The 14118-nt window shown below is 34.6% G+C and overlaps 1 protein-coding gene and 2 long non-coding RNA genes across 6 annotated transcripts; all 3 read left to right on the top strand.

Annotated features, from left to right (window-relative positions):
- Positions 3065–3919, top strand: LOC107648282. The gene is made up of 3 exons (XR_002349004.1): positions 3065–3596; positions 3713–3801; positions 3881–3919. It is a non-coding gene; the product is annotated as an uncharacterized LOC107648282 (long non-coding RNA).
- LOC110263414 lies at positions 3914–6191 on the top strand. The gene is made up of 2 exons (XR_002349003.1): positions 3914–4026; positions 5923–6191. It is a non-coding gene; the product is annotated as an uncharacterized LOC110263414 (long non-coding RNA).
- LOC107648281 lies at positions 10000–12903 on the top strand. 4 transcript variants are annotated; one of them, XR_002349002.1, is made up of 4 exons: positions 10000–10540; positions 10622–10745; positions 10825–10970; positions 12868–12903. XR_002349002.1 is itself a non-coding variant. In XM_021104631.1 (2 exons), the coding sequence occupies exons 1-2, from the start codon at positions 10268–10270 to the stop codon at positions 10708–10710; spliced, it is 327 nt and encodes a 108-aa protein (XP_020960290.1). In that variant the 5' UTR covers positions 10011–10267; the 3' UTR covers positions 10711–10941. The 4 variants fall into 4 exon arrangements, 1 of the variants encoding a protein (XP_020960290.1); XR_002349001.1 differs by having other exon boundaries at positions 10004–10540; positions 12852–12896; XR_001621840.2 differs by having other exon boundaries at positions 10005–10540; positions 10657–10745; positions 12852–12896.

The following is a 14118-nucleotide window of genomic DNA, read 5'->3' on the forward strand; positions in this document are numbered from 1 at the left end:
GGAGAGGTATAAATAGAAAAAGTAAATAACAATTAAAATATTTTTTATTTTTATTAATTTAATTATTTTCGAAAATAAGTTAGTTAAAATTTTAATTGTTAAATTTTCGAAAATAGAAGAGAGAAAAAAGAGAGAAGTTTTCGAAATTTAAGAGAGAAGGGAGTTAGTTAGATAGTTTTAAAAAAGAAGAGAGAGACAAGAAGATATTATTTTCGAAAATTAAGGAAGAGAAGAGTTAGTTAGGTGGTTTTGAAAAAGAAGAGAGAGAAGATGAGAGTTATTTTTCGAAAATTAAGAGAGAAGAGAGTTAGTTAGGTAATTTTGAAAAATAAGAGAGAGAAGATAAGATATTAATTAAGAAAAGATAAAAATAAAAATAAAAGATAAGATAAGAAAATATTTAAATTTAAAAATAAAATAGAAGATAAGATAAGAGAGGATTTGAAATTAAAGTTTGAAATTAGAAAAAGATAAGATATGAAATTAAAAAGATTTTGAAATTGATTTTAAAAAGATAAGATTTTGAAATTTGATTTTGAAAACGATATGATTTAAAAATTTGAAATTTGAAAAAGATAACATAAGATTTTTAAATTTTGAAAAAGATATGATAAGTTTTAGAAAAGATAAGATTTTTGAAAAAGATATGATTTTTAATTTTTGAAAAATTTGATTTTTGAAAACTTGACTACTAAGATATGATAAGATAAAATTTTAAAAATTAAAATCTGAATTTTACTTATGATTTTCGAAAATTATGGTTGAAAATTAGTTAGAAAAGATATTTTTTTGAATTTTTTGAATTTTATGATGAAAGAGAAAAATACAAAAAAGACAAAAAACTTAAAATTTTTAGATCTAATACCTTTGTTTTTCGAAAATTTTTGGAGAAAAACACTAAAGGACAAGAAATTTAAAAATTTTAACACTTGAGTAAGGTTTGGTATTTATGTAACTAAATCTAATACGGTGACCACGGTTGTGGCTAAAATTGATGGATTGAATTGATGAATTATTTTGTATTGTTAGTAATAGTGGGTAAGGATTAAATAATGATGAATGATATTGGTTGAGACATGGCTAATTGAATTTCAGATTTATTTGAGAATTTAATTAAGTAATTTAGGGTAAAGCTTTGATTTTAAGGATTATGAGCTAATGATTGAGGATTTTTAATTTGAGTTTGAGGTCTTTAAAAATTTGATTTGAAAGTTATTGAAGAAAAAAAAAGAATTTAGGAGAAATTAGCAATATGAGGGATGATAAATTAATTTTACATATATATTTAATTCTAATCGGATAGAATTTTGGGATTAGATTAATTAATTTTACAATTGTACTTAATTTTTTATTATTAATTTATACTTTTAACTATTAATTCATAGTCTTTTTGTTTTTAACTGACTAAAAATTATTTTAGATTTGAAAAAAAGTTATCTGCTTTTGTAATTTTCTAATGATTCTTTTACAATTAATTTTATCACTGTTATTGGATTAGTTAGAGTTTGCACATTTTTATATCTAAAATATTGCAAGTTATTACATTATAATTATATTATCTACTGAATATATGGGTACCTGGAATAAAGTTTCTAGTTCTCATTCGAAAGTACTTGATGTATAAGTTCATTTGATATTTTTATTATATGCATTTACTCATTGTTGTTGTTCTGGATTGTCTGTATGTTTAAGTCTGTATTAATGTAAATAATTGAACACAAGCATTGTTAATTATTTATATAAATTTTGTAAAATTGATAAATAATTAGTTAATAAATTAAATATTGTTCAAAGAAATTAGGAAATTAAATTTTTATAATCTAGAAAAGTAGAAATATTAAAAATACAAAATTTGACACTAATTTTAAAGATTTTAGTCCGAAACCAGGCCAACGGATTGAATCGGTTGGATCAAGCCTGAACTGAGCCCATCGCACAACATATATAACACAACTCAGCTTTCTTCTCCAAAAACTTAATGGAATAACGCTGAAGAAGAAGCAACAGCCATGGAACCCTAACTTCATCTCCTCCTAAAATTCAATTTGTCATATCTTCCAATCCGAAACTCCGACCGCCGCACTGTTTGCGGCCACACGACCACCACATCGAGCTCTTCAAAACCATCTAAACAAAGTGGTAAGGAATTCATATTTTCTCACACATCCCTTCCTCCTTTCAATTTCAAAATTTTGGGTTACAAGCATTGAAATTTGTGATGTTTTCATATTTTAGGATCAAGCAAGCAAGTAGGAATTGTTGTGTTTTGTCCAAAACAACTGTGGGTAAGGTGAGAAAATTATCGAACATTTGTGAATAATTGAAATTGGTAAACCTATGTTTATTATAGTTATATTATATGTATTAGATTGTATTTCTTGTTAAATTGGAGTCCAACTGGTGGATATTGGAGGTTTAATTTGAGCCTTGGAAGCCAAAAATTCATTTGGTAAAGAGTTGAAGGCTTGGAGATTTTGGAAGAAGGGCATTTTGAGGTATTCCAAGTTTAGGGAGGAATCAGTCAAGGTATGATTTTGTGGTGGCACAAATCCCTACACCTTTTCATACTATTGTACCAGCAAGTGCACTGGGTCGTCCAAGTAATACCTGAGCGAGTCAGGGTCGATCCCACGAGGATTATGATTTGAAGCAAGCTATGGTTATCTTGCAGGTCTTAGTCAGGCAGATTAGAAGGTTGTTGATTGTGAAAGAAATACCGAATTGTAATTAAGTTAAAGGATAGGAATAGGAATAGAGTTGTAAGAAAAATGTCCGAAAGGGATAAAACCAATTGGATTAAAGTGCGGATTGTAAGACCCCTAATTTTGAAAAGTTATTAATTAAATATTTATGGTCTATTATATTTTGAATGAAAATAATTTAAAAATTGTATTTAGAAGGTATTTTTGAGATAGATACTCTATATTTAATTTGGTTTTCAATTATTATTCTATTTTTATTTATTTTATAAAATTACATTATTATCCCTATTTTTATTTAAATTTCCTAATCTACCCCACACCACCTCAAACCCTAACAATACACTAACCTCACCCCACTCACACGGTGCACACACAACTCACCCACACTCACAGTAAAGAACAGAAAGAAGGAAAAAGAAAGAAAATGGAGTGAGGGTTGCGAGAGAAAAGGGTGGATCCAAGAGAGAGAGGGAGAGCGCCGGCAAAAAAGGAGGCCGCGGGTTGCCGGTTCGTCCACGAGCCGCCTCTAGAACCGCGAAGAGAAGGAGAAGCTCGCGCCACCGTCAACCCGTCGCCGCTGTTCGTCCTTGCCGCCGCCAGTTGCGCCGCCGCGAAGAAGAGATGCGCGAAAGAGGAAAGGCCGGTTCTGTCACCACCGTCGTGCCGTGCTCCATGCCGTCACCACCATTATTCTGTCACAAGAGAAGGATGTGCGAGGGAGGAAACAGAATCGCGAGGGTGCTCAGCCACGGAGAGAGGAGACGCACGTCGAATCTGTCGCCGCCGGTCCGCCCACCGCCAAACCACGCCGCCGTCCGTGAGGCTTTCTCCATCACCGCTGCCGAAGGTCGCCATCGGAGCCACTGCTCCACTTCTGTCATTCTTCTTTTTCCGGTGAGTTGTCGCGCCTTGAAGCTCCTTCTGTAATTATTCTAGCTACCTGTGGTTAAGGATTCTGATGTATAGATGTTGTAAGGTTAACTTTATGGGTTTGCATGTCAAAAATTAAGGTTGTTGCTGAGCCACTGAAGCCCCTGGCCACTGTCAGAGCTGCTGCCGATTAAGTTTGGGGTGGTTGGCGTGTCGTTCTTTTATTCCAGTAAGTGTCTTTACCCCGGGATCCTCGCCTTTGGTTTTCTGATATGTGTTTTGAGGTTTCCACGATATTGATATTTTAGGAATTAGAAACCGGGCCCGCACGTCACGTTTGAGGCTGTTCTGCTTTTGCGGAAGTGAGCAGAGCTGAGGTTTTAGTTGCATTGATTTCGGGTCGAGAGGAAAGAAATTTCTTAAGGCATTTGGATTGTGGTTTGAACGTGTCGAGGTAGGGGCTTTTTCAAAGAACTTAGTTTTATGATTTGGAGTTGTTATAAATGGATATTAATGTGATAAATGTACTTTTGTGGTTATATAAGCCTTATATATTGCTGAGCTATTTTGTGATGAACGTATTTGTGGTTATATTGGATTGCTGTTTGATTTGGTTATATGGTTGGTTGCTGAAATATTCCATTACAATTTTGGAAAACGAGTTTGGTTCATTGAAAATGGATTGAGTTTGGATTTGATTTCTTGAATTATGAGAAGGATATGAATTTTCAAAATTAGTCTGATTTTAAACTGATTTGGGTTTGAACCCGTGGAAGGGGTTGTATATTAGTTTGGTTGGGACCCGAAACGGGTGGCAAAATCCAAGTTTTAGGGGAGATGCTGCCGAAATTTTATGAAATTCAAGATTTTGTTTTAAGATATGATTTAGAAAAGGACTGGATTTGAGAGGTTCTGTTGTTTGGTTCTTGATTTATTAAGAAACAGGAGATTCAAGTTTAATCTTTTAAGGAATGCTTATGTTTTAAGTTTGAGTTAAACATGAGGGGACTTATGTTTTGAGGTTTGGTCAAAGAAATACCTTTGGAGGAGTTTTAGCAGATTTTAAAGGAAATTGAGCTCTGATTACTTAATTTCGTATTACTTTTGAAGTATTCTTTAAATTTTAACTAAACAAATCCGAGCCTTTGGGAAAGTTTCTGATTTAAGAATGAAAAGAAATTGGGTTTTTTGGACTTAAATAATGTTGGTTTTGAAACTGGTTCGGAACTTTTGGCCTATATGCCTTGGTTTTGGTTTTGAGTCTCCATTTTAAATGATTTTAGTTTGAGTAATTATGATTCCGAGGATTTCTAAAGAGTTTGAGAAGTGAGGCAGGTTATTCTTCCCTAAAGACTTGTGTCTTCTCAAAGAAAGTTCCATTTTACGGTTATGATTGAAAGTCTCTTGGAAGTTTTGTAAAATGTTATATTAAGCGACTAAGACTTGAAAAGGAAATTGATTTTGAGGAAAGTTGAATTATGAGTTTGAAGAGATTTGAGAAATAAAAAGTGACTTATGGCTTGAATGATGATTGGTTTAGTATGAAATGTTAATGAAATGCGGAAATGATGATGGACGAATGATTATGAATAAACATATGTGGCTTCCGCACGTTTATCTGAGATACGAGTTCCCTGGGTAAAGAACCGTGGCTTGCCACCACGTGTTCTAGGTTGGATCTCGATACTCTGTTGACCTTACGTCGTAAGGGTGACCGGGAACGTATAAATTCCCGGGTATGGATAGCCCCCAGTGAGTGATTTGAATGATGTATGAATGTAAAATCTATGCATAGACTCATGGGGATGCGCGACGGGGGACAGTCTAAGGACAATTCATACTTGTCGGGTTGGCTGGATAACCGACAGATGAGCCTCATCAGCCATAGGACAGGCATGCATCATATGCATTTGTATGCTTTGTTTGGGTTTGAACTTGTTTGGGTTTGCCTAATTGCTAAACTGTTCTTAACTGCTACTTGAACTATTTGCTGTAACTGCTACCTACTTGTGCTTTCCTTGTCTGTCTTGCCTATGTTTGTCCTGATGTGCTACATTTGAGAATGAACTTTAGTGCTGAATTAATGATTGTGTTGTTGATTGCGTGGTTGGTTTCTGATTGAGATTTTCTTTTAAGAAAGGAAAGGTTTCAGATTTCTGAAAGATTAAACTTTTTTTCTTTGAAAAGGTTTTGAACGTTTACTTAATGGTTTTTAAAAGATTCATAAGGCATGATAATCTCTGAGTTTGAAAACAGTTTTCTTATTAAATATCTTTTTATGACAACTTTGAAACTCCGTGGTGAGACCGTGTGGTTAGGTTCTCACCCCCTACAGGTTTTTCCTTTTCAGGATATGGACGACGAAGCTTCAGAAGAGTTATATTCGTTTTCTGTTTATTCGACATTATTTTGTATGATCTTAGTTTTTATTTATTTTTTCCCTCGCCTTTATTTCTAGCGCATTTTGCAAGAGGGATAAGAGTTTTGATGTGTGAAGTTTTTATATTGATATGATGTGTATATATATGTATGTATATGAATTATTTGTAAGTATTGTAACGTATGGATGTATGTTTCGAATATTCGGGAAAATTTTAAACAGGCTCATATAGTACTAAATATTTCAAGAGTCGTTGTAATACCCAAGCTATCAGAGTGGCGCAGCCGGAAGTGTGACTTTTGATAGTTAGGGTGTTACATTATGGTATCAGAACGGTCCTTCCTGTAGAGCCTGAGGAATGGACCGACTATGCTTCAATTGCATACTCAGAGAGTCTGTCATGTAGTAGGTCTTGTTTGGATAACGAGAATAGAGCTTTATGCACATGACGGTCTATTGATTAATGCCATTAGTCTTGTATTACATAATTCCTGATATTAAGTTTGGCCGGCTTAACACTAGTGAATTATGTATATGTAGGCATTAATGGGTTATCATAGGCGATAAACGAGTCATAGATAACGCGAGACGTGAGTTTTGGGAACGTTAGAAACTAAGTTCTAGAGATAAGTTCCGTTTCGACGTATAATCTATATTCGTACTTGATGTTATCTCTTTCTTTATTAATTGTATTGAAGTCTCAAGTTCTCTTGGTCTCTTTCTTGGAATATGTTCTCGATATTTTTCCATCATATCTTGTCCTTCATACATATCCTTGCTTGATTATGTTCCTACTTATTGCTTGAATCTTTAGGGAACATTCAACTTTGACACTGTTCATAAATTCTGTATTTCTTGATTTGATATTGAATTTATTTTAGTGTAACGCATAATCCTTGATTCCTAAACCGTTTGAAATCTTAAGAGTTGCGATTCTTAGCAAGCTAATTACTCGATTTGGTTCTCCTGTTTCGTGTTCTATAACTTATGCGTATTTTGCTCAGATTACAACCATTGGCTTTATGTTCCCGTACAAGAGTGATAAACACTTTGACCTTGTTTTGATGTAATATATCACTGCTAGTAGTTTCTTCTGAAATTTTTATTTTGGAGCCTCTTTTGAAAATAGTTCTATTTGACTTTTTTTTTCCAGTTTAATTCTGATTGTAATCATTCTTTGAATTCTGAATACAATAGCTTTTGATTTTATAAGTACTCTCCTATAAGAAATGAATAAATTCTTCGTATAGTTAAAGCATGTTTCTTTCTAAAAGTACTACTTACTCTTTATTTAATTTTATAAGAATATTTTACCTTAGATTTATTCATTTAAATATAATTTGATCCTTTTTCAATTGGAATTTTTATGAATATATATTTACTTGACTATGTACTTGCGTATTCTTCAAACTTCCTGAAACAAGACTTTTGCTTTTATTTCAGTTAACTTTCATTTGACAAACTTCACTTAATTTATTTTTAATTTGAATTTGGTTTAGTATGATACATTGCCTATGCAATTGTTGTTCTTTTGAAAGTATTGGGCTCATATCCTTCCTCTTAGGAACAGACCAATTCCTTTTTAAGCTTTTCACTTCTTTGAATGATATACTTGGTTCTGTTTTTAATTATTCTTTTATTGTTACAAACATCACCATTAGTCTTAGTTTTCCTTCTCTTGTGAATCTCATACTCGTCCGAGTCATCCTGAATTTATTTCAATCTAGTGCAACGTTTGTCCTCTTATTTGTCTTTGTTTAATCAAAGGTTCTTTCATGAAAATTCACTATTAATCGAGTGTCTTTCCTTACAAGTTTTGTATTCTTTTGGATCGATTGAAAGCTTGTTTGATATCTCATGCCTCTGGATCTTGTTTAAACTCCCTTGATTTAAAGATCCTTTCTTCCATGGGCTGATTACCTTTTAAGCGCATCGTAATCTTCTTAAATGATTTTTGCGAGGTGGTTATTCCAAGTATACTTTCAAAATTTTGTTTTCAACCATTTTTGAAGAAGTTTTGAATTCTTTTGAAAAAAAAAATTATTTAAGTTTTGAATCAACCTTTTAAGCTGCTGAGTCCCTTTCTTGAAATGAGTTGGTTTTCTTCTTAGTGCATCTTAATATTATTGAACATCCTTATAAAGCTGTGATTTCAAGTATATTATTGGAGTTTTGTTTTAAACCTTTTTAAACAAGTTTTGATTTATTCTTATGCAAAGTTGTTCTTGACTTTGCATTCCTTTACTTGAGCAGTACCTCTCTTTGATATGATTTGAACTTGTCTTGGTGCGATATAACTGTCTATTGAAGTTTTAATAAAATCGCTTTCAATTCAGCCTACACTCCTTTACCTTATACTCTGAAAATTTCTGTATGTGATTTAAACCTGTTTGATTGTAACGTATCTTCTTTTATTTTATGAGTAAAACTCTATCTCAGGTTTCCTTCCAACAAGATTGTAGTTTTCATATATGCTTGAAAAAGAAGAGAAAATGCAATGTTGCTCTTAGCTAAATTAATCTTTCCATTTACAAAGTTTGTGTAATCTATTTCCACTTGAATTTATATTGAGATAATGCCCCATTTACGCTTTTATTAATCTTTTGAAGGATGTTTGTTACCCATTTTCTTTTTCAAAACATGAAATAACTTTCCCTTAAGTTTTCCATTCTTTACGAACAAAGTATTAGAAAGTATTTTTTTTTAAACCATACTCTTTAGTTCTATAAGCTTTATCTTTGGTTTTAAACACTCTTCTTCTGTAAACCTCATATTTCGAGACTCGACTTGATTTTATTTCAAACTACTGCACTACTTTTCTTTTTATTATTCCTATCAGATTTCATTGATTCGAGAGTCATTCTTGAGATTGCCGAACTAATCTTCTTTCTGGCACTCTTCATTCCTTGTGCATACCTGCTTATTTGTGATCTCAACAATTCTTTCAAGCTCTTGCGAATTTTATCCTTGTCGCTTGTCCTTTTCCAAGGTGTTATATCCTTCGAATAAACTCGGAGATAGCTTTAGAGTCACGTATGACCTTTAGGCGTAATAAGCGAAGCGTTAGTCTCTTTAGAATGCAGTTCGTAAACGTGAAAAGGGAAAGCGGTAAATATGCAATGTTATAAGGAGTGTGGTAGTTTTGTTCCTCGTAAAAGTTTGCGGATGATTATGCTTGTGGCGGTTAAGGGGTTGTGAAGTGACTGATAGAATTGGGAAGTTGAAATTTTGGAGTTAGTACGAAATGTATGCGCAGACGTTATCCTGTTTGTTCACGTCAACCTGTTTTCAAACTTCTGCCACCTAGTTACCCCTTTGTTTTTGCGAACACCTAACTTGAACACTTACACCTTCTTGTGCTCCAAGTTTTGGTAAAATAGTAGCCCCTATAACATTTTTGCTATGAACCATCTTTTAACTTTAGACCATATTTTTCTCTTACACCTAAGTTTTATGAATTATTCGGTATTTGGAAAACTATATGCCTATATCTGCCAAGACCTCTATTTTTCTAAAGTATACCAAAGTAAAGTATTCAAAACTATTTTAGTATTTTGTGTATTAACTTAATTTTCGAGGACGAAAATTTTTATAAGTGGGGTAAGACCCCTAATTTTGAAAAGTTATTAATTAAATATTTATGGTCTATTATATTTATTTAAAATCATATTTTTAGAGATTTTTATACATAAGTTGAGTAAATTCTTATTTATTATTTAGAGTTCTTATAAAAGAAAATAAATAAATAAATAGTAAATATTTTATATGTCTTACTTTTAAATATTTAGATTTCTAACCTTACTTTATAAATAAAGGAGAATTAAATTACTTATCTCCAATTTTTGTTAATTTAGTATTTGAATGAAAATAATTTAGAAATTGTATTTAGAAGGTATTTTTGAGATAGATACTCTATATTTAATTTGGTTTTCAATTATTATTCTATTTTTATTTATTTTGAAAAATTACATTATTATCCCTATTTTTATTTAAATTTCCTAATCTACCCCACACCACCTCAAACCCTAACAATACACTAACCTCACCCCACTCACACGGTGCACACACAACTCACCCACACTCACAGTAAAGAACAGAAAGAAGGGAAAAGAAAGAAAATGGAGTGAGGGTTGCGAGAGAAGAGGGTGGATCCAAGAGAGAGAGGGAGAGCGCCGGCGAAGGAGGAGGCGGCGGGTTGCCGGTTCGTCCACGGGCCGCCTCTAGAACCACGAAGAGAAGGAGAACCTCGCGCCGCCGTCAACCCGTCGCCGCTGTTCGTCCTTGCCGCCGCCAGCTGCGCCGTCGCGAAGAAGAGATGCGCGAAAGAGGAAAGGCCAGTTTTGTCACCACCGCCGTGCCGTGCTCCAAGCCGTCACCACCACTGTTCTGTCACAAGAGAAGGATGTGCGAGGGAGGAAACAGAATCGCGAGGGTGCTCAGCCATGGAGAGAGGAGACGCGCGTCGAATCTGTCGCCGCCGGTCCGCCCACCGCCAAACCACGCCGCCGTCCGTGAGGCTGTCTCCATCGCCGCTGCCGGAGGTTGCCATCGGAGCCGCTGCTCCACTTCTGTCATTCTTCTTTTTCCGGTGAGTTGCCGCGCCTTGAAGCTCCTTCTGTAATTATTCTAGCTACCTGTGGTTAAGGATTCTGATGTATAGATGTTGTAGGGTTAACTTTATGGGTTTGCATGTCAAAAATTAAGGTTGTTGCTGAGCCACTGAAGCCCCTGGCCACTGTCAGAGCTGCTGCCAGTTAAGTTTGGGGTGGTTGGCGTGTCGTTCTTTTATTCCAGTAAGTGTCTCTACCCCGAGATCCTCGCCTTTGGTTTTCTGATATGTGTTTTGAGGTTTCCACGATATTGATGTTTTAGGAATTAGAAACCGGGGCCGCATGTCACGTTTGAGGCTGTTCTGCTTTTGAGGAAGCGAGCAGAGCTGAGGTTTCAGTTGCATTGATTTCGGGTCGAGAGGAAAGGAATTTCTTGAGGCATTTGGATTGTGGTTTGAACGTGTCGAGGTAGGGGCTTTTTCAAAGAACTTAGTTTTATAATTTGGAGTTGTTATAAATGGATATTAATGTGATAAATGTACTTTTGTGGTTATATAAGCCTTATATATTGCTGAGCTGTTTTGTGATGAACGTATTTGTGGTTATATTGGATTGTTGTTTGATTTGGTTATATGGTTGGTTGCTGAAATATTCCATTACAATTTTGGAAAACGAGTTTTGTTCATTGAAAATGGATTGAGTTTGGATTTGATTTCTTGAATTATGAGAAGGATATGAATTTTCGAAATTAGTCTGATTTTAAACTGATTTGGTTTTGAACCCGTGAAAGGGGTTGTATACTGGTTTGGTTGGGACCCGAAACGGGTGGCAAAGTCCAAGTTTTAGGGGAGATGCTGCCGAAATTTTATGAAATTCAAGATTTTGTTTTAAGATATGATTTAGAAAAGGACTGGATTTGAGAGGTTCTGTTGTTTGGTTCTTGATTTATTAAGAAACAAGAGATTCAAGTTTAATCTTTTAAGGAATGCTTATGTTTTAAGTTTGAGTTAAACATGAGGGGACTTATGTTTTGAGGTTTGGTCAAAGAAATACCTTTGGAGGAGTTTTAGCAGATTTTAAAGGAAATTGAGCTCTGATTACTTAATTTCGTATTACTTTTGAAGTATTCTTTAAATTTTAACTAAACAAATCCGAGCCTTTGGGAAAGTTTCTGATTTAAGAATGAAAAGAAATTGGGTTTTTTGGACTTAAATAATGTTGGTTTTGAAACTGGTTCGGAACTTTTGGCCTATATGCATTGGTTTTGGTTTTGAGTCTCCATTTTAAATGATTTTAGTTTGAGTAATTATGATTCCGAGGATTTCTAAAGAGTTTGAGAAGTGAGGCAGGTTATTCTTCCCTAAAGACTTGTGTCTTCTCAAAGAAAGTTCCGTTTTACGGTTATGATTGAAAGTCTCTTGGAAGTTTTGTAAAATGTTATATTAAGCGACTAAGACTTGAAAAGGAAATTGATTTTAAGGAAAGTTGAATTATGAGTTTGAAGAGATTTGAGAAATAAAAAGTGACTTATGGCTTGAATGATGATTGGTTTGGTATGAAATGTTAATGAAATGCGGAAATGATGATGGACGAATGATTATGAATAAACATATGTGGCTTCCGCACGTTTATCTGAGATACGAGTTTCCTGGGTAAAGAACCGTGGCTTGCCACCACGTGTTCCAGGTTGGATCTCGATACTCTGTTGACCCTACGTCGTAAGGGTGACTGGGCACGTATAAATTCCCGGGTATGGATAGCCCCCAGTGAGTGATTTGAATGATGTATGAATGTAAAATCTATGCATAGACTCATGGGGATGCGCGACGGGGGACATTCTAAGGACAATTCAGACTTGTCGGGTTGGCTGGATAACCGACAGATGAGCCTCATCAGCCATAGGACAGGCATGCATCATATGCATTTGTATGCTTTGTTTGGGTTTGAACTTGTTTGGGTTTGCCTAATTGCTAAACTATTCTTAACTGCTACTTGAACTATTTGCTGTAACTGCTACCTACTTGTGCTTTCCTTGTCTGTCTTGCCTGTGTTTGTCGTGATGTGCTACATTTGAGAATGAACTTTGGTGCTGAATTAATGATTGTGTTGTTGATTACGTGGTTGGTTTCTGATTGAGATTTTCTTTTAAGAAAGGAAAGGTTTCAGATTTCTGAAAGATTAAACTTTGTTTCTTTGAAAAGGTTTTGAATGTTTACTTATTGGTTTTTAAAAGATTCATAAGGCATGATAATCACTGAGCTTGAAAACAGTTTTCTTATTAAATATCTTTTTATGACAACTTTAAAACTCCGTGGTGAGACCGTGTGGTTAGGTTCTCACCCCCTACAGGTTTTTCCCTTTTCAGGATATGGACGACGAAGCTTCAGAAAATTTTAAATAGGCTCATATAGTACTAAATATTTCAAGAGTCGTTGTAATACCCAAGCTATCAGAGTGGCGCAGCCGGAAGTGTGACTTTTGATAGTTAGGGTGTTACACGGATCCATATCTACTTGATGGTGAAGCGCGTTAGGTTCTAGCCTCTACCACAGAGACCCTAATCTCACCGTAAATTGGCTGAACTGATGTCTCGAGAAATCCCCAACGAAGTTGTGGATTAGCTGTCTGAGAGACATGTATTCAAGCTGGTGGTTCATCATTGTCCGATGAAAGATACACTCTGAACCCATGTAGAATGTGATAACCTTATTCCAGTTCAACGCATTCATATTGATGAAGAACGAATACACATTTCAGAATTAATCAAACACAGATCGAAGAGAAACAATAATACTTTTATTTATTCATTAGACTCAGGAGGGCTCCTCCCCTCAACCTAGGAGGTTTAGAAACTCATACTAAAAGTAAAATACAATAGTAAAAACGAAAATAGGGCTGAATAAATTAAATAATATCAATTTGTATATGAATTCACTTTGTGTATAAATAATATTTGTTTGAGTAATGTATCATTTTTATCCCCAACGTTTAAGGTAATTCCCAAACTTAACCCTAATATTTTAATTTTCCTATTTATATCTCTAACGTTTTAAAATTATATCAATATTATTGTACCGTTAACTCAGTTCAAAATCTTTAAAAAATAGTTTTAATAATAAAAATACTCTCTCTAGTTTTTATTCTATCTAAACACAAAGCAGAAAATAAAAGAAAAACCCTTTCTCCTCTCACTCGCATTCCACCGTCGCGTCATCACCATACAAAATGTACAACCCCACCGGTGTAGCAGCGCCGCCACAGCAGCAGCAACAAGAACAGTCAGAGCAGAACAAATGATCAGTCGCAGCAAGAATGGGAGACAATGGCATGTGCGTCACTAAAAGAAAAACATTGAGTACCGTCAGATTAACTGTCAGAAAATCAAATGAAAACTGACCGTATACCTGTTACTATCGGATTTTGTGTCGGTACTTATCCGATGGAATAAACCTTGCTGGTAACATATTACCGTCGAATTTTTTTCATTCGACGGTAATTTCCATCGGATTTAGCAACGAAATATAGTTAGAAAGTAGACGAGATAAATTGAATGTTACCATCAGAAAACTTCCGACAGTAACGTTGGCGCCATTTGATATTCTCCGCGCGATTTTAC

Source organism: Arachis ipaensis, chromosome B06 (genome assembly GCF_000816755.2).
Source record: "Arachis ipaensis cultivar K30076 chromosome B06, Araip1.1, whole genome shotgun sequence".
In the NCBI taxonomy this organism is placed as follows: Eukaryota; Viridiplantae; Streptophyta; class Magnoliopsida; order Fabales; family Fabaceae; genus Arachis; species Arachis ipaensis.

Bases quoted from the DNA above. Each gene is read 5' to 3' on its own strand.
- LOC107648281 (XM_021104631.1), top strand. From the start codon at position 10,268: ATGCGCGAAAGAGGAAAGGCCAGTTTTGTCACCACCGCCGTGCCGTGC. The intron at 10,541-10,656 runs GTGAGTTGCCGC...TCAAAAATTAAG, and splicing joins CTGTCATTCTTCTTTTTCCG to GTTGTTGCTGAGCCACTGAA.